This window comes from Peromyscus maniculatus, chromosome X (genome assembly GCF_049852395.1).
Source record: "Peromyscus maniculatus bairdii isolate BWxNUB_F1_BW_parent chromosome X, HU_Pman_BW_mat_3.1, whole genome shotgun sequence".
Classification (NCBI taxonomy): domain Eukaryota; kingdom Metazoa; phylum Chordata; class Mammalia; order Rodentia; family Cricetidae; genus Peromyscus; species Peromyscus maniculatus.
The window spans coordinates 113353035-113376455 of NC_134875.1; the positions used below are offsets into that span (position 1 = coordinate 113353035).

General features: G+C 45.5%; 1 protein-coding gene across 4 annotated transcripts in view; it reads left to right on the forward strand.

Moving 5' to 3' along the window:
- Scml2 (Scm polycomb group protein like 2) overlaps positions 1–23421 on the forward strand; it is a 245418-nt gene that overhangs the window by 17006 nt on the left and 204991 nt on the right. For 3 of the 4 annotated variants that reach the window (XM_076562544.1, XM_076562546.1, XM_076562547.1), the window contains one exon: positions 15040–15123. In XM_076562544.1, coding sequence (XP_076418659.1) covers positions 15040–15123 — 84 coding nt within the window. Of the gene's footprint in view, positions 1–15039; positions 15124–18385; positions 18516–23421 lie in introns of those variants that run through there. The other variant, XM_076562548.1, reaches the window with a different exon arrangement.

The window sequence follows — 23421 nt, forward strand, 5'->3', positions numbered from 1 at the left end:
ACCAATTGTGTGTCCTTCATTCGTTGGTTCCTTCAGATGTTCATTGGCTTATTCATCCTGTCTGTGCAGAATTGATGTCTTTCCTTTTTCCCTCCTGATGGCTGCCTCCCAAGGGCTGGGTGGCATTGGCCAGCAGGGTTTGAATTTCTCTCCTGATTTTGTGTTTTCAGTGTCTTTTCCTTTTCCCTCTGTAACCTTTGCTCCTCCACATTCACTTTTCTTCCCTTCCTCTTCTGCATCCCCTTCCCATCCTTTCTTTTTGCCTATTGCCTTGTCCAACTCCTGTGTCTTTTTGCCCTGCCTCTCCTCCCCTCCTCCTCTTCTTGTAACTCCTCCCTTCCCCTAGTTCGCCCGACAAGTCCTCTGGCCATTCTGCCTTTTCCCTTCGGTCATTACACCCATTCCCCATTCCCCGCTGTCTCTCTCTATTTTAAACCCCGGTCCTTTCTTTCCTTCACTAGTTTTATGCCTCATCCCTTCCCCACCCCCACTTGCCATTGTATTTCTCTCTTCCCATGTACAGTACTCTAAACCATTTCCCCTTTTTTTTGAGCTTCTTTCTCTTTATTTTTTTAATTCATTTTACAACACCATTCAGTTCAACATTATAGCCACAGATTCTCCTGGTATCCCCCTCTCGCCCCCCTCCCCCTCCCCCTCCCCCAGCCCACCCCCCATTCCCACCTCCTCCAGATCAAGGTCTCCCCCAAGGACCTGGGTCGACCTGGTAGACTCAGTCAGGCAGGTCCAGTCCCCACTCCCAGACCGAGCCAAGCGTCCCTGCATAAGTCCCAGGATTAAAACAGCCAACTCGGGCTGGAGAGATGGCTCAGAGGTTAAGAGCACTGACTGCTCTTCCAGAGGTCCTGAGTTCAATTCCCAGCAACCACATGGTGGCTCACAACCATCTGTAATGGGATCTGGCGCCCTCTTCTGTATACATAATAAATAAAATAAATCTTTAAAAAAAAAAAAACAAAACAAAACAAAAAAAAAACAGCTAACTCATGCAACGAGCTCAGGACCGGGCACCTACACACAGCTGCCTCCCAAACAGATCAAGCCAAAAGACTGTCTCACCCATTCAGGGGGCCTCATCCAGTTGGGGGCCCGTCAGCCTTTGGTTCATAGATCCTGTGCTTCCATTCATTTGGTTATTTGTCCCTGTGCTTTATGCAACCTTGGCTTCAGCAATTCTCCCTCATATAAACCCTCTTCTTTCTCACTAATTAGACTCCCAGTGCTCCACCAGGGGCCCAGCTGTGGTTGTCTGCATCCAGATTCCTCAGTCCTTGGATGGGGTTTATGGCACAACTATCAGGGTGTCTGGCCATCCCATCACCAGTGTAAGTCAGTTCCTGCCGTCTCTCGACCATTACCAGCAGTCTTTTGTGGGGGTATCTTTGTGGATCTCCGTGGGCCTCCCTAGCTCTTTGCTTCCTCCCCTTCTCATGTGGTCTTCATTTACCATGGTCTCCTAATCCTTGTTCTCCCTCTCTTTTCTTGATCCAGCTAGGATCTCCCACTCTCTTTCCCTCGACCGTAGCTCTTCATTGTTCCCACTCATGACCAGGCTGTTCATGTAGATCTCATCCATTTCTCCGTGTCTTTTTTGGGGTCCCGTTTTTCAGGTAGCCTCACTGGTGATGTGAGTAGCAGTCCAGTCATCCTTGTTCCACATCTAGCATCTTCCTATGAGTGAGTACATACCATGTTTGTCTTGCTGAGTCTGGGTTACCTCACTCAGGATGATTTTTTCTAGATCCATCCATTTGCCTGCAAACCGTATGATGTCATTGTTTTTCTCTGCTGAGTAGTATTCCATTGTGTATTTGTTCCATAATTTATTTATCCATTCTTCAGTTGAAGGGCATCTAGATTGTTTCCAGGTTTTGGCTATTACAAACAATGCTGATATGAACATAGCTGAGCAAGTGCTCTTGTGGTATGATTGAGCATTTCTTGGGTATATGCCCAAGAGTGGTATAGCTGGATCTTGGGGGAGATTGATTCCCAATTTTCTAAGAAAGCGCCATATTGATTTCCAAAGTGGTTGTACAAGCTTGCATTCCCACCAGCAGTGGAGGAGAGTTCCCTGAGTTCCACATTTTCTCCAGCATAAAGTGTCTTCAGAGTTTTTGATCTTAGCCATTCTGACAGGCGTAAGGTGGTATCTCAGAGTTGTTTTGATTTGCATTTCCCTGATGATTAGGGATGTTGAGCAATTCCTTAAATGTCTTTCAGCCATTTGAGTTTCCTCTCTTGAGAATTCTCTGTTTAGTTCTAAAGCCCATTTCTCAATTGGACTGTTGGTCGTTTTGATGTTTAATTTCTTGAGTTCCTTATATATTCTGGATATCAGTCCTTTGTCACATGTGGGGTTGGTGAAGATCTTTTCCCATTCTGTAGGCTGTCGCTTTGCCTTGTTGACCGTATCCTTTGCTCTGCAAAAGCTTCTCAGTTTCAAGAAGGCCCATTGACTAATTGTTTCTCTCAGTGTCTGTGCTACTGGTGTTATATTTAGGAAGTGATCTCCTATGCCAATGTGTTCAAGACTACTTCCTGCTTTCTCTTCTAGCAGGTTCAGAGTAGCTGGATTTATGTTGAGGTCCTTGATCCACTTGGACTTAAGTTTTGTGCACAGTGACAGATATGGATCTATTTGCAGCCTTCTACACGTTGATATCCAGTTATGCCAGCACCATTTGTTGAAGATGCTTTCTTTTTTCCATTGTACCCTTTTGGCTTCTTTGTCAAAAATTATATGTTCATAGGTTTGTGGGTTAATGTCAGGGTCTTCAATTCTATTCCATTGGTCCACATGTCAGTTTTTATGCCAATACCAAGCTGTTTTTATTACTGTAGCTCAATAGTAGAGCTTGAAGTCAGGGATTGTGATGCCTCCAGAGGTTGTTTTATTGTACAGGATTCTTTTGGCTATCCTGGGTTTTTTTTGTTTTTCCATATGAAGTCGAGAATTATTCTTTCCAGGTCTGTGAAGAATTGTGTTGGTATTTTGATGGGGATTGCATTGAATCTGTAGATTGCTTTTGGTAAGATTGCCATTTTTACTATGTTGGTCCTGCCTATCCATGAGCATGGGAGATCTTTCCATTTTCTGACATCTTCTTCAATTTCTTTTTTCAGGGACTTAAAGTTCTTGTCATATAGGTCCTTCACTTGCTTGGTTAGTTTTACCCCAAGGTATTTTATGTCATTTGTGGCTATTGTAAAGGGTGATGTATCTCTTATTGCCATCTCAGCTTCTTTGTCCATTGTATATAGGAGGGCTACTGATTTTTTGAGTTGATCCTGTATCCTGCTATGTTACTGAAGGTGTTTATAAGCTTTATCAGTTCCTGTGTGGAATCTTTGGGGTCACTCAAGTATACTATCATGTCATCTGCAAATAGGGAAAGCTTGACTTCTTCCTTTCCAATTTGTATCCCCTTAATCTCCTTATGTTGTCTTATTGCTCTGGCTAGAACTTCAAGTACTATATTGAATAATTATGGGGAGAGTGGACAGCCTTGCCTCGTTCCTGGTTTTAGTGGAATTGCTTTGAGTTTCTCTCTTGTAGCCTCATAGAAGGAGTTTGGCAATGTTCCTTCTGTTTCCATTATGTGGAACAATTTAGAGTATTGGTATTAACTCTTCTTTGAAGCTCTGGTAGAATTCTGCACTGAAACCATCTGGTCCTGGGCTTTTTTTGGTTGGGAGACTTTTAATGACTGCTTCTATTTCCTTAGGGGTTATTGGACTATTTAAATAGTTTATCTGGTCTTGATTTGACTTAGGCATGTGGTACCTATCCAGAAAAATGTCCATTTCTTTTAGGTTTTCCAGTTTTGAGGAGTAGAGGTTTTTGAAATATGACCTGATAATTCTCTGGATTTCTTCAATGTCTGTTGTTATGTCCCCCTTTTCATTTCTGATTTTGTTGATTTGGATTCTCTCTCTCTGTCTTTTGGTTATTTTGGATAAGGGCTTGTCTATCTTGTTGATTTTCTCAAAGAACCAACTCTTTGTTTCATTAATTTTTTGTATTATTCCCTTAGTTTCTAATTTATTCATTTCACCTGTCACTTTGATAATTTCCTGGCGTATATTCTTCCTGGGAGACTTTGCTTCTTCTTGTTCTAGAGCTTTCAGGTGTGTTGTTAAGTCACTAATGTGAGATTTCTCCAACTTCTTTATGTGGGCATTTAGTGCTATGAATCTCTTAGCACTGCTTTCATAGTGTCCCATAAGTTTGGGTATGTGGTGTCTTCATTTTCATTGATCTCTAGGAAGTCTTTAATTTCTTTCTTTATTTCTTCCTAAACCCATTGGTGATTCAGTTGAGCATTATTCAGTTTCTATGAGATTGTAGGTTTTCTGTAGTTTTTGTTGTTGTTGAATTCTAACTTTAAACCATGGTGGTCTGATAGAACACAGGAGGTTATTCCAATTGTTTTGTATCTGTTGAGATTTGCTTTGTGGCCAAGTATGTGGTCAATTTTAGAGAAAGTTCCATGGGGTGCTGAGAAGAAGGTATATTCTTTTTTGTTAGGATGGAATGTTCTGTAGATATCTATTAGGTCCAATTGGGTCATGATATCAGTTAAGTCCTTTATTTCTCTGTTAAGTTACGATTTGGGAGATCTGTCCACTGGTGAAAATGGGGTGTTGAGATCTCCCACTATTAATGTGTGGGGTTTTATATGTGGTTTAAGCTTTAGTAATGTTTCTTTTACATATGTGGGTGCCCTCGTGTTTGGGGCATAAATGTTCAGAATTGAAACTTCATCTTGGTGGATCTTTCCTGTGCCCTTCTTGATCTCTTTTGATTGATTTTAGTTTGAAGTCTATTTTGTCGGATATCAGGATGGCTACACCCGCTTGTTTCTTAAGACCATTTGATTGGAAAGTCTTTTCCCAGCCTTTTATTCTTAGGTAGTGTCTGTCTTTGAATTTGAGATGCGTTTCTTGTATGCAGCAGAAAGATGGGTCCTGCTTTCGTATCCATTCTGTAAGCCTATGTCTTTTTATAGGTGAATTAAGTCCGTTGATATTAAGGGGTATTAACGACCAGTGATTGTTCTTCCCTGTTATTTTTGGTGGTAGTGTGTGTGTACTTCTCTTCTTTGGGGTTTACTGCTGTGGCTTTATCTATTGCCTGTGTTTTTGAGTGTGTATCTGACTTCCTTCGGTTGGAATTTTCCTTCTAGTGCTTTCTGTAGGGCTGTGTTGGTGGATAGGTATTGTTTAAATCTGGTTTTGTCCTGGATGTCTTGTTCCATTCCGTCTATGATGATTGAAAGTTTTGCTGGGTATATTAGTCTGGGCTGACATCCATGGTCTCTTAGTGTCTGCATTACATCTGTCCAGGTCCTTCTGGCTTTCAAAGTCTCCATTGAGAAATCGGGTGTTATTCTGATGGGTTTACCTTTATAGGTCACTTGGCCTTTTTCGTTTGCTGCTCTTAATATTCTTTCTTTATTCTGTACATTTAGTTGTTTAATTATTATGTGGCAAGGGGACTTTTTTGGGGGGACTAGTCTGTTTGGTGTTCTATAGGCTTCTTGTATCTTCATAGGCATTTCCTTCTTTAAGTTGGGAAAGTTTTCTTCTATGATTTTGTTGAACATATTTTCTGTGCCTTTGAGTTGGTATTCTTCACCTTCTTCTATCCCTATAATTCGTAGGTTTGGTGTTTTCACGGTGTCCCAAATTTCTTGGACAATTTGGTTCATGACTTTGTTGGCTTTAGTGTTTTCTTTGACTGATGAATCTATTTCTTCTACTGTATCTTCAATGCCAGAGATCCTCTCTTCCATCTCTTGCATTCTGTTGGTTATACTTGCATCTGAAGTTCCCGATCTTTTACTCAGATTTTCTATTTCAATCATTCCCTCTGTTTGTGTCTTCTTTATTGTTTCTATTTCCCTTTTCAGGTCTTGGACTGTTTCCTTTATTTGTTTCATTGCTTTTTCATGATTTTCTTTCAGTACTTTGTTTTCTTCCACGACTTTATTGTTTTCTTCCAGGACTTTATTGTTTTCTTCTAATTTGTTTGCCCTTTCCTCTAGTTGTTTACAGCGTTCTTCAATTGCTTTTTTGTCTTTTCCTCTACACAAGCCTCTACCTTCTTCATGATGTTATTCATAAGGCTGTTTTCTTCTGCTTCTTCCAATTTTTGATGTTCAGGTCTAGATGTTGGAGGAGGGCTAGGTTCTGGTGATGCTGTATTGCTCTTCATTTTGTTGTATGTACTTCTGCCCTGACGTCTGCCCATGTCCTTGTGGTTCCTTCTCGGTCTTATCAGCGTACTTGGTTCAGAAAGAGCTGACAGATTCAGGAAGTCTCTCTCTCTCGTCCAGATGGGAGCTCTCTTGTCCAAATGGGAACTCCGGGGCAGGATAGAAGCTCTTATCTGGACCGGAAGTCTGGGGCAGGAGGGGAGCTTTTGTCCAGACAGGAAGACCGGGGTAGGATGTGTGCTCTTGTCCAGAAGGGAAGTCCAGGGCATGATGTGAGCTCTTGTCCAGAAGGGAAGTCCAGCGCAAGATGGGAGCCCTCTCTGGTCCAGAAGGGAAGTCAGGGGCAGGATGGGAGCTGGGGGCCGGTATCTAAGTCTCAGGAAGTGGCTGGGGTTTCTAGCAGATGGACGTGGGGGCAGGGTGTGGAGATTGTAGGGGCTGCCGGGGGGCTTGGAAAAGGGGATCCCTCCTGGTGGGGCTAGAAGGAGACCTGCCCAGTGCCCAGAACCTGGCGCCAAGTTGGGCAGGTCTTCCCGGAGTGGCTGGTGCCCAGGGATGGAGTCCGGATTGGACCCAGATACTCAACTCTGGTCCAGAAGGGAAGTCGGGGGCAGGAGGGGAGCTGGGGTCCGGTCTCTAAGTCTCAGGAAGTGGCTGGGGTCTCGGTCAGATGGGCGTGGGGGCAGGGCATGGAGATTGCAGGGGCTGCCGGGGGGCTTGGAAAAGGGGATCCCTCCTGGTGGGGCTAGAAGGAGACCTGCCCAGTGCCCAGAACCTGGGGCCAATTTGGGTAGGTCTTCCCTGGAGTGGCTGGTGCCAAGGGATGGGGTCCGGGTTGGGCCCGGATACTAACCTCTGGTCCAGAAGGGAAGTTGGGGGCAGGATCCACTTTTCCCCATTTTAAACCCTCTTTGCCTTTTCAGCCTGCAGTGGTCTTCCGTTATTTTGTTGTTGTTATAAATGATATTGATGTTATTATTTTCACCGCCGTGATTATTACCATTATTGTTATTTTTGTTTGCCATAGAGAATGGCCTGTCCACATGCTTCTCTTACATGGATTTCGTTGTGTAGACCAGGGTGGTCTCGAGTTAAGAGAATCTCCTATTTCTGCTCCAGGAGGCCTGGGATTAAAGTCCTGTGCTGGCATCCTGGCCAGATTTCCATTTTAAAAATCGCTCCCATTTCTCCTTACACAGTCCTTTCCTCATTTCCCACCCTTTTACTCCCTGCCACCTCTTTCCCATTCCCAAGCCCTCTTCTTCCTTTTGTGCCTCTTCTCTGATCCCTTCCCTTCCCCTTTTCCCCTTCCCCCATGCTTTTCCAAGTTCCCACCCTTTGTGCCTTCCTAAGCCTCTTCCTCCCTGTTCAGAGATTTCTCCACTTTCCATACCTTTATCCCTTTCTCGACCTTTTCCTCTCCGCGCCCTCTCCCCTGTAGCCACGAACACCTCCCCCTGAGACTTACCCCCACTTTTGCAAAGTACCCCTTTTTCTTCCTGCCTCTTTGCAAATACTTTCTTTTCCTAGACAAGCGCCCCCCCATCACAGCCCTTTCCCTATGTTAAAGGCCCCTGGGAAGTAGGGTGATCCTCCTAGAAAAGCCCCAGGAGAAGAGATAGGGCAATTCCTTCCCGTGCAGTCTCCGTTAAAGCACTCTTCTGTGCTTTGCACTCATGGCTCAGTTATAAATCCTGTGTGAGTTCTTGTAGGATCCCTGCTACCCGAAAGTCAGGTGAGTATTGGGGCTGAGATCCAACTCCTCCTCCATTTCCCTCTCCATAGTAAGCTGGAGGGGCCAGCTTCTGCAAAGCAGGCCGTGGCCCCGGGCCGCAGGCTGTCTGTGCCGCCCTTCCAGTAGGGGGCGCTGTAGAAGGTTGCTCACTTCCGGTTCCCAGAATGCCCTGGTGTGTGGTGGACAGTGTGGGCCGTGGGGCCGGCATCTGTGGCGCCTAGGCGCTGAGGCCTTTTCGGGGCTTTCGCGGCCGGCTTGTGGCCTTTCTCAGAGTTGTGGGCCCTCTCCTTGGATGCCGAGTGCTGACATCGGCCCAGTGGAGCCCTCTGCTCACCATGGCAGTGAGAAGACTTGTTTCTCGGGGTTCCTCCACCCCAAGGCCCCCGTTTCTCCTCAGGCGTCGTCTCACTTAAGCGTGGCCCGTTGAGGGCTTTCTGGAACGTTCGAGTCCTTTCCTTTTCCGTTAGACCCAGGGGTTGTATTCGGTGGGATGCCTTCCCCAGTCGATTTTTATTACAGATTTGAGTGGTTTAGCCCCATTCTTTCCGTTCTCGGTAGTTTTTTTTTTCTCTGAATATATTATTATTTTTTCTTTTTTCTTTTACAATACCATTCATTTCTATATATCAGCCACGGATTCCCTTGTTCTCCCCCTCCCGTCTCCCTCCCTTTCCCCCGACCTTACCCCCCATTCCCACCACCTCCATGGCAACGGCTCCCCCGAGGACTGAGATTAACCCAGTAGACTCAGTCCAGGCAGTTTTTAAACGTCTTTGCTGATTGGCGGGATGTTTGGGGAGGGACTTCTTTACCTCCTTTCTCCTATCCAACCTCCTTTCCCCTTTCCTCTCTTTCCAACCCCTTCCTCACGCCTTTCACCCCTCCCTTCCACTATAGCTAATTCCAAGCTCCCCTCCTTCCCAGGTCTTCCTCTGTCCCCTGTGTCATTATGGTCCACTCCCCACCATTTATCTGCCTCCAATGTGCTTTCTCCCTGCCCAACCCTTTCTCCTCTCTCCCTGTGTGCCCCTCCTTCCCCCTCTCCCCTGCTTTCTCCTGACAACCCCTAGTCTGTCCCTCCATCTTTCTTTCTCCACTTAACAATACCCATTTCTAACTTTTTCATCCTGCACCTCTTTAGAACCCTTTTACCTGGTCCCTTCTGTTCTGTCCCTTCTCTTTTCCACCACAGCCTCCGTTGTGAAACCCCTAACCCCTGTCCACGTGCCCCACCCCTGTCCTCTTTTCCCCAACCATCACCACTTTTGCCTTTCCAGGTTCGTTTCCCTGTTCCCATGACCTGGCTCCTTCCCATGCATTTCCTACCTCTTCTCCTTTTCCATTCCTTTCCCTTTGCTCCAGTTCTCCAACTCCTTTCTGTACCATTTTCTCCTCTGTGCTCTTTCTTCTTTGTAACCCTTTAAAATTTCTTTTTCTCGTCTGCCATTTCTACCCATTCCTAACCCGTTCTGTTTTAAAGTTTTTCTTGTCCTAACACTTAGTCCTTTGCAACCCTGTGTCCCCTGTCCTCTTTAGTTCTCTTTCCCCTTTCCTTTTGCTCTCTCTCTCTTCTGAACCCCTGTTCTTTTTTAGGTACCGTCCCCTCTTTCTCAGTTCTTCTCTGCTTCCCCAGACCATTTCCTCTTTCCTATACTCTCCTACCTTTCTGATTCATGTCTCCATTTCCATCTTCCCTCTCCCCTTACAGTCCCTTTGCATCTCCTTTCTCACTTTCCTTTTCCTTTTAACCTCTGTTTTTCTCCACATTTGTCCCTGTAAATCTGTCCTTAGATTTCTGTATTTTTAAGCGTCTATTTTGGGGGTGGATGTCTTGTGGCAGTCAGTATATAGCTGTTGTAATTGACAAATCTGGTGGGAAAAGGTGTTAATAGTCTGTCAGTTTCCTCTTAGAACAATACGTAAAGGATTAGTTTGATGTGTGTTCTTATGTCCATCACTAGGTAGTGCCAGATGGAAAGGGTTTCAGTGTATAGATTTCACATAGCCTTAGATTGCGGTGTTGTCTTGAGAGGCCATCCTCATGAATGATGAATCTCTTAGTTTTTTATTCATTCCCTCCATCTCCCCACTCTCTCCCTCCCTTCCTCCCTCCCTCCCTCTCTCCCTCCCTCCCTCCCTCTCACTCTATCACTCTCATGCCGTGCCTGCTTGCTTGCGTGCGTGCTTTCATATTTTTTGTACATGTGAGAACATGTGAATTTTCGGTTGCCCATACAGGTCTGTGTCCCTTGGAATGTAATCACTTGTAGTCACTTCAGCAATAGATTCACAAGAACAGCTTTCTGGAGCTGGTTCTTTCAATCCACAATGTATGGTTTAGGTTTGAACCTATTTGCCTTGTTTTATACCAAGCACCTTTATGCAATTGCCCACTTGAGGTTTTCATTCTTTTAGATAGGTTTATAGTTTCTTCTAAGGAGTACAGTTACTCTTACATGCTTGTCTGAGTTAAGGTCCTGTTTTTTTTAACGTGTTAATTTTGAACCAAGGTCTTTCTAAATTACCCAGATAAGGCTTCAAATTGCTTAAATGTGACATTGGTTGTCTTATTTTGTCCTTTGGTAGACTAAGAATCTGGATACTCTTGTCACTGTGTCTACAATGCTGTGATGTCAGGAGTTTAGTATCCTGTCCACTCTGGAAAATATTTTTAGAATTTTTTATTTACGCAGCAGGGATTCTCGCTGTCACAGTTTTGGTTGTTCTCGAGCTTTCTTTGTAATCCAGGCTGGTCTGGAACTGAGAGATATCCCCATGCCTCTTCCTCCTGAGTGCTGGGATTTGAAATGGCCTTTTTGTTTTTCTAAGAGAGTATGACCTGGAAACTGGTACCTGTGCTCTGCTGACCTGAGGTACAACATGATAACAACTTCTGCTTCCTCCCTAGTAGTGGGATTGTAGGTGTAGGTCTCGAAAGGTATATGGTGATGGTTGGTGGCGCTGGTTACCAGTGGAGAAGTCACAGGCCATGGCCACGACTACCAGAGTAACAAGGAGCTTTCTTAGAAGCAAGGATGCAATAGGAGGAAAGATATCCAGGCCTGGAGAGAATGAACGTTGGCAGGAACAGAACAGAGAGAGCACAGAGGACAGAGAGAGACAGAGAGACAGAGAGACACACGGTAGGGCTTCCTGTCTGACTTTTAAAGGCGGGTACATAATGGCCAGCACCCCCTGATGACATAAGACGCAAGACCCCAAGCTGTGCATGTTCGGGAGTGAGGGCAGGATCCTAACATTCTAGACTTTTGGCTTATTCTAAAAAGCAAGTGAATATGAATAGGGCGTTATTTTTCCCAGAAAAACTGCTTCCACCCGACATGGTCAGCACTGTTTGGCTCTTAGGGGCTTGTAGGGAAGGGGTTTTTTATAGTTAGACAGACGTCCTGGGATGGTGGGTTTCCCTGCGGCTCTGGAGCCGTCCAGCTCTCTTGGCTTGGCACTCTGGCTGCTTTTGTGTCTGACAGGATGGCTGCTGGTGAGACAGAGAAAGCCTGAAGTAGATCGGACCTGTCCAGATGGAGTTCAGCTAGTTTCTGGGGCTTGGGAGACATTTTGAACATGTTAAGGAGCAGCCAGGAGAAAATTAGTGTAGCTAGAGTTTTCCTGCTTTGCCCACAGTCAGGACAAATCTTTGTCACCAGCCAGTTCCACAGCCGCTCAGACCAACCAAGTAAACACAGAGACTTATATTACTTACAAACTGTATGGCCGTGGCAGGCTTCTTGCTAACTGTTCTTATAGCTTAAATTAATCCATTTTTTTAAATCTATACCTTGCCAGGTGGCTGGTGGCTTACCGGCGTCTTCACATGCTGCTGGTCATGGCTGCGGCTGGCAGTGTCTCTCTGCCTCAGTCTTCCGCTTCCCAGAATTCTCCTCTCTCCTTCCCACCTACTTCCTGCCTGGCCACTGGCCAACCAGTGTTTTATTTATTGACCAATCAGAGCAATTTGACATACAGACCATCCCACAGCAAATTAGTGACCATGGTAGTGTTTAGTGCTCTGCTTATGTTGGTTAGTGTTCATGAGAGAGACAGAGAGATTGGAACACGTTTTTAAGATTTATCAGAGAGAGATTATTTAAGGGACCTGTTCACTAATTTAGCATCCAGGAGAAACAGGTGATCAATTGTTGTGAGCATTTAACATTAATAGACGGTCATATTAAAGTCTGGTTAGTAGAACCCAGAAGCTTTTGGGTCTGGGGGTTTAAATACCTTTTAGCTGTTATAGTTTATTGATTGATGATCCCTGGACTCCAGTTCAGTGGTGTTCCGAAGTAGCCATTAGCTGAGGGGTGAATTAGAAGAGGGAACTGGGAAGAGAAAAGCTTGTGGTCCATGAGAACTTATTTTAGCTTTATCAGAGAGAGATTATTTAAGGCCCCTATTTTCATTATTAGGCCTTTGGAACTAGGGACAAGGCAGAGATCAGGGCCCTGTCTGTGTGTATGAGGATGAGAAGCACTGCTAACAGGTCTGGAGTGAGGCACATGGAATGAAAGTTCCTACCTTAGCTGGAAAATCTTTCTCATTAAGTAACACTGAAAGTACAATTAAATCTGGTGAGGTAGGTAAGGCTGTCCTCCCTACCCCGACAATATACAACAAGGAGAGGTGAGACCCCAAACTCCTAGGACCAGGTTAGTGGCTCTGGTGTCGAGAAGGAAAGGAATGGATCTCTTCCATGATGTGTTCTGGGTTCCCTGTGAATGAGCCTGTAGCCAAGCCTAGGTCTGCTGGAGGTCTTTGTGTGTCCCCCTGCCTCTTGGTGCCTGGGGGCAGTCAGTTGACAGGTTGTCTCCCTAGGTGGTACTTTGAATAAGGCTCAACTGATGCCCTGACAGAGCACTCACTAGGCTGTGTGGCCATTTCCCCTCGCCCTCTCCAGGCCCTGATCTTAAAACAGGGACCCAACAGCTTTCGGGAGCCCGCATGTGCCATGACAATCAATTCTGTTCTCGTGCTTTTTTTTTCTCTACCATAGTATACCTTAAACGACATGCTGAAACTTCCACCTGTGGGGTCGGAAGCCTTGCTCTACAGATGTTTAAGTTTAGTCCTTTGTCAGGGAGGTCTGGAGGACAAGAGTCAGGTTTTACTCTGTCTACTGTTGGTGTCTGGTGTGAGCTCTTCGTTTCTTTGACAGTCTCACTCTGAGTTGTCCTTCTTGTCTTCCTGCGTTTGTTCTGTCTGTGTTTTGTGAGTTTGACAGAGAGTTGGCTCATTCGTTTGAGGCCTTTCTTATTTCCTAGTCATCTTTGGCCACACAGGTGATGTTGTAAAGAATCATGCCAGTGGTACCTGCTTACCTACCTGTACCTTGACTTCTTATTCGGAAATCTTTCCTTTCTTTTCTTCCTGTTTTGCTCTCTTCTGTGTATCAGCCTATTAGTTTTGGGTAGGAGAGTGGTGTTTGTCAGGGTTTTCGTATGCCTTGCTCTTAAAACCTGTGAGAGTGTGTTACCTATGTCTTATGATTGGTTAGGTTTGTAAATGTACACACCATGGAAGCAGGAGTTTTCCTCTTGAAAATAGAAACAGATATCCCCTTTATTATCCTGAAAGAACTTGTCCTGTTTCCAAGAAAGTCAGGGCTTAAGAAGTAGAGAAGACAGTGCAAAGACATAGGATTGTTCAGAACTCTGGGGAAATGGTCAGGGGATGAGGGAATATTTCAGGTGGTTGGATTTTGGATAAGGAGTGCCTCTAGAGTGTGATGCCCTTCATAGCTCCCTGTGTGACCTGAAAACTATGGCCCTTTATTTGTCCTTGAGAACAGGTCTCTTGAGGTTTCCCAGGCCAGGCCTTAAATTCCTGGGCTTAAGGCATCTTCCTTCATCAGCCTTTCCTATTTCTGGAATACAGGGTCCTTTGACATACGCAGATTTATGATTTCTGCTCAGTTTATATGGAATGGATTAATGGGAACTTCAGTTTTGTTTCCACTTCTCATGCTGCATCCAGTGTCATTTTGTTTTAGACCTGTGTCAATGTCTACTACAAGGAGCTGTTTTGAGAGTGTGGTCGTTCACGGCAACTATCTCATGCCTTCTCTGGGTGGTTAAAACGTGCGTAAGGATGGATGTATGTATGCCTGGACATCCATCCATTTCATTGTGCTCCAGAGATGGCCAACCTTTCAACCCTGGGCTCTTCCTCCTTTGCCTCTTGAACTCCCGGATTTCAGGCCCTTTATGAATAAACTGTTGTATTTTATTAGATGTTTAGTCTTAAGATCCTGTTGTTGCCACTGACTTGTCTGGGGCTTCCTGTGAGGCACAGATGTGTGGAGAAGGATCTTAATTCCTGGTCTAAATCCAAGAACATGCTTCACAAGGCCAGTAATTGCCTGGAGTGAGGCCCCCACGGTTGTGGTATCTTGGGATCCTGAGAACCCTATTGGAGAAATTATTTTGGCCACTCCACATAGTTAAAAGGATATTTATTTTATGGCTTAACTCACAAATTAAGTAATAGGTAGGTCGCAGGGTCTGGAGAAGGTGTATTGCAATCCAGCGGTGTTCTCTGGAGCTCTGCACAGTCCACCTTCACCATTCAGCGTCCTGGCACAGAGAAAGCACACAGAGAGAGCGCTGGCCCATCCAGCTCTCGGGTGACCAGGTGCCTCCCCTGACCCCGCCTCATAGGTATGACAGTTGGCAGAGTCTCAATGGGGGTTGGAACTGCCAGATCCAAGCTGGAATGACTCCCTACAACAGAACCCAGGTCCTCCCACCTGGACAGGCCATGCTTATCATTCCTGTGGTCTCTATCTGCTCAGTTTGTGCCTCACTGGAGCTGCTGTGTGTTACGTTTGTGCATCGTTGCTTCATTGACTTCCTGCTGACTTGGTCCACTTGTATGAGATTTTTTTGGTGATCCTGTCCCCTTTTTCCTTTTGTGAAACCTGTATATAGGATGCAGCATTTCCTAATGACCTGGTGCTTCCATCGGCAGTCAGCTTGTGTAAGCATGCCTGATCCTAGGCTTTCCTATCTTTTCTAACTTCTCATCCCTTGGTCATCTCTTTCTCAGCAACCTGTCACTGGAGAACCACCTGCTGATCTAGGACAACTGATTCCTGAACATGGACCTCAGAGTTTGGGAGGAGGAGGAGGAGTAAGTATGGCCGTGATATTGACACAAATAAGAGAAGGCAGGCCAGAGGGACTGCCTGGAGGAAGAGGCAGAGGGCTTGGGAGTAAAATACCGTAGGACAGGAGGATTCTAAGGAGCTCTTTCTCTTCCCTCACGTGCTGCTTTTGCTGTTGTGGACAGGTTCTTGTGGTGTATTGCTGAAGCACTTAGAGTCTTTGCTTTCATTTGAGAAATCTGCCTGCCTCGGCTTCCCTGCAAACCTTTCAGTAACTTTAAAGACATGGGAACGTCGTATAGCTGAGACTATAAAGAGAAAATATTTAATAACAGGGTCAAATGAGTTTCATAATGATGGGTTTTGTGATGTCTGTGTAGACACAAGATTGTCCAGACCAACAGTATGAACATGATTTGATTGTAATCTGGTGCCCTCAGAAATCTGGTCATTATAATCGATATCAAACAGGAGTACACAGTAAAAAAAATCAAAATCCTAAACCACAGCGAGGAAAGGGACTGGGGGTAAGGATGTAGGTTAAGGTCTTAAATTTTTCTTGCTTCAGGATGCCTCAGAGGACAAGGACAGTGAATCTATATGTACATATAAACATATACACACATGTATGCATAAGATATATGTATATATCATTAATATATGTATATTTTCTATATATACATACATAGATGTGTATGTATATATATTACAGGATTGAAAACACCTAATATGGATCTTACCCTTATCGCATGGAGCTGTTTGTAGACAAGAAACTAAGTTATTTCTTCATCCATCAAGGCCCCAGGGAAAGCTCCAGAGAGACCTAGCCCTTAAAATCCACCAGTCTAGTCCAGGGTTTTCGGGACTTTTTTGTGAGGAATATCACAATCCTTTTCCATCTTTCCACTTTGGACAATGAAACGTATTCTTGGCTCTGCCCTAGACCAGCTTTATGACTGTTATGTCACTAGGTAGGTTTGGAAGTATAGATGTGCTCTCCTCCAACTCTCAAACAGCTGGCTGGATTACAGGTCTGCCTGGCTAGTCCCAGATCATATCCATTCCTCCTTTCAGTGAGATGGTGTCTTTGTAGAAATGAGAGAATGCTGTTTCAGATATTTGCGTTCACATGCATTTAGATCATGTGGACCTGTACAGAATCATCCTTAGTTGATCTCCTGTCTGTAAATTATTCACGTTGAGAAACAGTCTTAACAAAGATACTATCCCGAGAACGTGTGCCTACTGAGATTGTAAAAAACCCTTTTGTGATGTGGATTTGTGGTAACTTGTAGAGGTTTGTTATTTCTGTCTCTTGCTGCATTGAGAAGAGGCACCTGACCATAGATATCCTATGTGACCATGTCTGAGAGCTTCATCTGTGAGTGACTGACTGTCCCTGTGTAGCTTAGGGCTAAATGGATTCTAAAGGAGGTTCAGTTTTTCCCAGAGAAGTCATGCAAAAGAATCTGTTGGTCTGCATCGTTGTCAAATCTTAGTGCAGTCCGACTATTCAGTTTTGCCGATTGGAGAGCTTATTGTAGGCGATTATTTTGAATATCTGCTTCTTTGACAGTGTCACAGGTGTGTATCTCCTCCGTTTAAGTCATTTTCACAGCTTAGTATGCTTAATGAAACCCCTTGTCCCGGTGACACCCATTGTGTGTCATCATTGGTTGGTTCTTTCAGGTGTTCATTGGCTCATTCGTCCTGTCTGTCCAGAATTGATGTCTTTCTGTTTTACCTCCTGATGGCTGCCTCCCAAGGGCTGGGTGGCATTGGCCAGCAGGGGTTGAATTTCTCTCCTGATTTTGTGTTTTCAGTGTCTTTTCCTTTTCCCTCTGTAACCTTTGGTCCTCCACATTGTCTTTCCTTCCCCTCCTCTTCTGCATCCCCTTCCCATCCTTTCTTTTTGCCTATTGCCTTGTCCAACTCCTGTGTCTTTTTGCCCTGCCTCTCCTCCCCTCCTCCTCTTCTTGTAACTCCTCCCTTCCCCTAGTTCATCCCCCAAGACTTCTGGCCATTCTGCTTTTTCCCTTCCACCATTACACCCATTTCCCCATTCCCTGCTGCCTCTCTCTATTGTAAACCCAGGTCCTTTCTTTCCTTCACCAGTTTTTAGCCCCCCACACCCCCACCCGCGATTGTCATTGTATTTCTCTCTTCCCATGTACAGAACTCTAAACCATTTTCCCATTTCAAGGCAGGAGAACCTGCATACACCACTTTTTCCCTTTCTAAACCCTCTTTGCCTTTTCGGCCTGCAGTGGTCTTCCGTTATTTTGTTGCTGTTGTAAGTGATATTGATGTTATTATTTTCACCACCGGGATTAATACAATTAATGTTGTTATTTTTGTTTGCCATAGAGATAGGCTCTGTCCACGTGCTTCTCTTACATGGATTTCATTGTGTAGACCAGGGTGGTCTCGAGTTAAGAGAATCTCCTATTTCTGCTCCAGGAGGCCTGGGATTAAAGTCCTGTGCTGGCATCCTGGCCAGATTTCCATTTTAAAAATCACTCCCATTTCTCCTTACACAGTCCTTTCCTCATTTCCCACCCTTTTACTCCCTGCCACCTCTTTCCCATTCCCAAGCCCTCTTCTTCCTTTTGTGCCTCTTCTCTGATCCCTATCCCTTCCCCTTTTCCCCTTCCCCCATGCTTTTCCAAGTTCCCACCCTTTGTGCCTTCCTAAGCCTCTTCCTCCCTGTTCAGAGATTTCTCCACTTTCCATACCTTTATCCCTTTCTCGACCTTTTCCTCTCCGCGCCCTCTCCCCTGTAGCCACGAACACCTCCCCCTGAGACTTACCCCCACTTTTGCAAAGTACCCCTTTTTCTTCCTGCCTCTTTGCAAATACTTTCTTTTCCTAGACAAGCGCCCCCCCATCACAGCCCTTTCCCTATGTTAAAGGCCCCTGGGAAGTAGGGTGATCCTCCTAGAAAAGCCCCAGGAGAAGAGATAGGGTAATTCCTTCCCGTGCAGTCTCCGTTAAAGCACTCTTCTGTGCTTTGCACTCATGGCTCAGTTATAAATCCTGTGTGAGTTCTTGTAGGATCCCTGCTACCCGAAAGTCAGGTGAGTATTGGGGCTGAGATCCAACTCCTCCTCCATTTCCCTCTCCATAGTAAGCTGGAGGGGCCAGCTTCTGCAAAGCAGGCCGTGGCCCCGGGCCGCAGGCTGTCTGTGCCGCCCTTCCAGTAGGGGGCGCTGTAGAAGGTTGCTCACTTCCGGTTCCCAGAATGCCCTGGTGTGTGGTGGACAGTGTGGGCCGTGGGGCCGGCATCTGTGGCGCCTAGGCGCTGAGGCCTTTTCGGGGCTTTCGCGGCCGGCTTGTGGCCTTTCTCAGAGTTGTGGGCCCTCTCCTTGGATGCCGAGTGCTGACATCGGCCCAGTGGAGCCCTCTGCTCACCATGGCAGTGAGTAGACTTGTTTCTCGGGGTTCCTCCACCCCAAGGCCCCCGTTTCTCCTCAGGCGTCGTCTCACTTAAGCGTGGCCCGTTGAGGGCGTTCTGGAACGTTCGAGTCCTTTCCTTTTCCGTTAGACCCAGGGGTTGCATTCGGTGGGGTGCCTTCCCCAGTCGATTTTTATTACAGATTTGAGTGGTTTAGCCCCATTCTTTCCGTTCTCGGTAGTTTTTTTTTTTTCTATGAATATATTATTATTTTTTTCTTTTTTCTTTTACAATACCATTCATTTCTACATATCAGCCACGGATTCCCTTGTTCTCCCCCTCCCGTCTCCCTCCCTTTCCCCCGACCTTACCCCCAATTCCCACCACGTCCATGGCAACTGCTCCCCCGAGGACTGAGATTAACCCAGTAGACTCAGTCCAGGCAGTTTTTAAACGTCTTTGCTGATTGGTGGGACGTTTGGGGAGGGACTTCTTTACCTCCTTTCTCCTATCCAACCTCCTTTCCCCTTTCCTCTCTTTCCAACCCCTTCCTCACGCCTTTCACCCCTCCCTTCCACTATAGCTAATTCCAAGCTCCCCTCCTTCCCAGGTCTTCCTCTGTCCCCTGTGTCATTATGGTCCACTCCCCACCATTTATCTGCCTCCAATGTGCTTTCTCCCTGCCCAACCCTTTCTCCTCTCTCCCTGTGTGCCCCTCCTTCCCCCTCTCCCCTGCTTTCTCCTGACAACCCCTAGTCTGTCCCTCCATCTTTCTTTCTCCACTTAACAATACCCATTTCTAACTTTTTCATCCTGCACCTCTTTAGAACCCTTTTACCTGGTCCCTTCTGTTCTGTCCCTTCTCTTTTCCACCACAGCCTCCGTTGTGAAACCCCTAACCCCTGTCCACGTGCCCCACCCCTGTCCTCTTTTCCCCAACCATCACCACTTTTGCCTTTCCAGGTTCGTTTCCCTGTTCCCATGACCTGGCTCCTTCCCATGCATTTCCTACCTCTTCTCCTTTTCCATTCCTTTCCCTTTGCTCCAGTTCTCCAACTCCTTTCTGTACCATTTTCTCCTCTGTGCTCTTTCTTCTTTGTAACCCTTTAAAATTTCTTTTTCTCGTCTGCCATTTCTACCCATTCCCAACCCGTTCTCTTTTAAATTTTTTCCTGTCCTAACACTTAGTCCTTTGCAACCCTGTGTCCCCTGTCCTCTTTAGTTCTCTTTCCCCTTTCCTTTTGCTCTCTCTCTTCTGACCCCCTGTTGTTTTTTAGGTTCAGTCCCCACTTTCTGAGTTCTTCTTTGCTTCCCCAGACCATTTCCTCTTACCTATCCTCTCCTACCTTTCTAATTCATGGCTCCATTTCCAACTTCCTCTCCCCTTCCAGTCCCTTTGCATCTCCTTCCCACTTTCCTTTTCCTTTTAACCTATGATTTTCTCCACATTTGTCCCTGTAGATCAGTCCTTAGATTTCTGTATTTTTAAGCGTCTATTTTGGGGGTGGAAGTCGTGTGGAGGGGAGTGTATGCCTGTTGCAGTTGACGAATCTGGGGGAAAAGGTGTTAATAGTCTGTTAGTTTCCACTTAAAACAATATGTAAAGCATTACTTTGATCTGTGTTCTTATGTCTATCACTGGGTAGTGCCAGATGGAAAGGGTTTCAGTGTATAGATTTCACATAGCCTTAGATTGTGCTGTTGTCTTGAGAGGCTGTCATCATGAATGATGAATCTGTTAGTATTTTGTTCATTGCCTCCCCTGCCCACTCTGTCTCTCTGTCTCTTTGTCTCTGTCTCTCTCTCTGTCTCTCTCTCTCTCTCTGTCTTTCTTTCTGTGTATGCCTGCGTTTGTGTGTGGTTTCATATTTTCTGTACATGTAAGAACGTGTGAGTTTTATGTTGCCTTTGCAGGTCTGTGTCCCTTGGAATGTAATCGCTTGTACTTACTGCAGCAATAGATTCACAAGAACAGCTTTCTGGAGCTGGTTCTTTCAATGTAAAGTTTAGGTTTGAACCTATTTGTCTTGTTTTATTCCAAGCACCTTTATGCAATTGCAGTCTTGAGGTTCTCATTTTTTTTTGGATAGGTTTATAGTTTTTTCTAAGGAGTACAGTTACTCTTACATGCTTGTCTGAGTTAAGGTCCTGGGTTTTTTTTGTCTGTTTGTTTTTTGAACGTGTTCATTTTGAGTCAAGGTTTTTGTAAATACCCAGGTCAGGCTTCAAATTGCTTCAAATGTGACATTGATTGTCTTATTGTGTCCTTGGGTGGACTGAGAATCTGGATACCGTTGTTACTGTGTCTACAATGCTGTGATGTCAGGAGTGTAGTAACCTGTCCACTCTGGAAAATATTTTTAGAATTTTTTATTTACGCAGCAGGGATTCTCAGTGTCACAGTTTTGGTTGTTCTCGACCTTTCTTTGTAGTCCAGGCTGGTCTGGAACTGAGAGATATCCCCATGCCTCTTCCTCCTGAGTGCTGGGATTTGAAATGGCCTTTTTGTTTTTCTAAGAGAGTATGACCTGGAAACTGGTACCTGTGCTCTGCTGACCTGAGGTACAACATAACAACTTCTGCTTCCTCCCTAGTAGTGGGATTGTAGGTGTGGGTCTTGAAAGGTAAATGGTGATGGTTGGTGGCGCTGTTTACCAGTGGAGAAGTCACAGGCCATGGCCACGACTACCAGAGTTACAAAGAGCTTTCTTAGAAGCAAGGATGCGATAGGAGGAAAGATATCCAGTCCTGGAGAGAATGAACGTTGGCAGGAACAGAGCAGAGAGAGCACAGGGGACAGAGAGAGAGACAGAGAGACAGAGAGAGACAGAGAGACACATGGTGGGCCTCTTGTCTGACTTTTTAAGACGGGTACATAATTGCCTGCACCCCCTGATGACGTAAGACACAAGACCCCAAGCTGTGCATGTTCGGGAGTGAGGGCAGGATCCTAACATTCTAGACTTTTGGCTTATTCTAAAAAGCAAGTGAATATGAATAGGGCGTTATTTTTCCCAGAAAAACTGCTTCCAGCTGACTTGGTGGGCACTGTTTGTCTCTTAGGGGCTTGTAGGGAAGGGATTTTTTTTTGTGGAAGACAGGCGTCCTGAGATGGTGGGCTGTCCTGCTCCTCTGGAGCCGTCCATCCCTCTTGGCTTGGCACCCTGGCTGCTTTTGTGTCTGACAGGATGGCTGCTGGTGAGACAGAGAAAGCCTGAAGTAGATCGGACCTGTCCAGATGGATTTCAGCTAGTTTCTGGGGCTTGGAAGAAATTTTGAACATGTTAAGAAGCAGCCATGAGAAAATTAGTGACCATGGTAGTGTTTAGTACTCTAGTGTTCATGAGAGAGACAGAGAGATTGGAACACGTTTTTAAGATTTATCAGAGACAGATTATTTAAGGCACCTGTTCACTAATTTAGCCTCCAGGAGAAACAGGTGATCAATTGTTGAGAGCATTTAACATTAATAGACGGTCATATTAAAGTCTGGTTTGTAGAACCCAGACACTTTTGTGTCTGGGGTTTTAAATACCTTTTAGCTGTTATAGTTTCTTGCTTGATGATCCCTGGACTCCAGTTCTGTGGTGGTTTGAAGTAGCCATTAGCTCAGAGGTGAATTAGAAGAGGGAACTGGGAAGAGAAAAGCTTGTGCTGCATGAGAACTTATTTCAGCTTTATCAGAGACAGAGTGTTTAAGGCACCTGTGTGGTGGTATTGTGTTCCCCAAAATATTGTGTACTCTAATAAATTTATCTGGGGTCAGAGAACAGACAGCCACTAGATACAGAGGCTAGAAAATGGTGGCACTCACTCCTTTAATCCTAGCATTCCAGAGATAGAAATCCCTCTGGATCTCTGTGAGTTCAAGGCCACATTGGAAATAGCCAAGCATGGTGACACGCCTTTAATCCCAGAAAGCCAGCCTTTAATCCCAGGGAGTGGTGGTAGAAAACAAAAAGATATATAAGGTGTGAGGACCAGAAACTAGAAGATTTTGGCTGGTTAAGCATTCAGGCTTTTGAGCAGTAATTCAGCTGAGACCCATTCCGGATGAGGACTCAGAGGCCTCCAGTCTGAGGAGACAAGACCAGCTGAGGATCCATCGAGGTGAGATAGCTGTGGCTTGTTCTGTCTCTCTGATCTACCAGCATGGACCCCAATAACTCGCCTCCGGTTTGATTTTATTAATAAGAACTTTTAAGATTCCTGCTACACACCTGTTTTCATTATTAGGCCTTTGGAACTAGGGACAAGGCAGAGATCAGGGCCCTGTCTGTGTGTATGAGGAAGAGAAGCACTGCTAACAGGTCTGGAGTGAGGCACATGGAATGAAAGTTCCTACCTTAGCTGGAAAATCTTTCTCATTAAGTAACACTGAAAGTACAATGAAATCTGGTGAGGTAGGTAAGGCTCTCCTCCCTACCCCGACCATAGGCAAACAAGGAGAGGTGAGACCCCAAACTCCTAGGACCAGGTTAGTGGCTCTGGTGTCGAGAAGGAAAGGAATGGATCTCTTCCTTGATGCGTTCTGGGTTCCCTGTGAATGAGCCTGTAGCCAAGCCTAGGTCTGCTGGAGGTCTTTGTGTGTCCCCCTGCCTCTTGGTGCCTGGGGGCAGTCAGTTGACAGGTTGTCTCCCTAGGTGGTACTTTGAATAAGGCTCAACAGATGCCCTGACAGAGCACGTGCTAGTCCGTGGGGCCATCCCCCCGTCCCTGGCCCTGAACTTAAAACAGGGACCTAACAGATTTCGGGAGCCAGCATGTGCCATGACAGTCAATTCTGTGCTCGGGATTTTTTTCTCTCTACCCTAGTATACCTTAAAGGACATGCTGAAACTTCCACATGTGGGGTCAGGAGCCTTGCTGTACAGATGTTTAAGTTTTAGTCCTATGTCGGGGAGGTCTGGAGGACAAGAGTGAGGTTTTA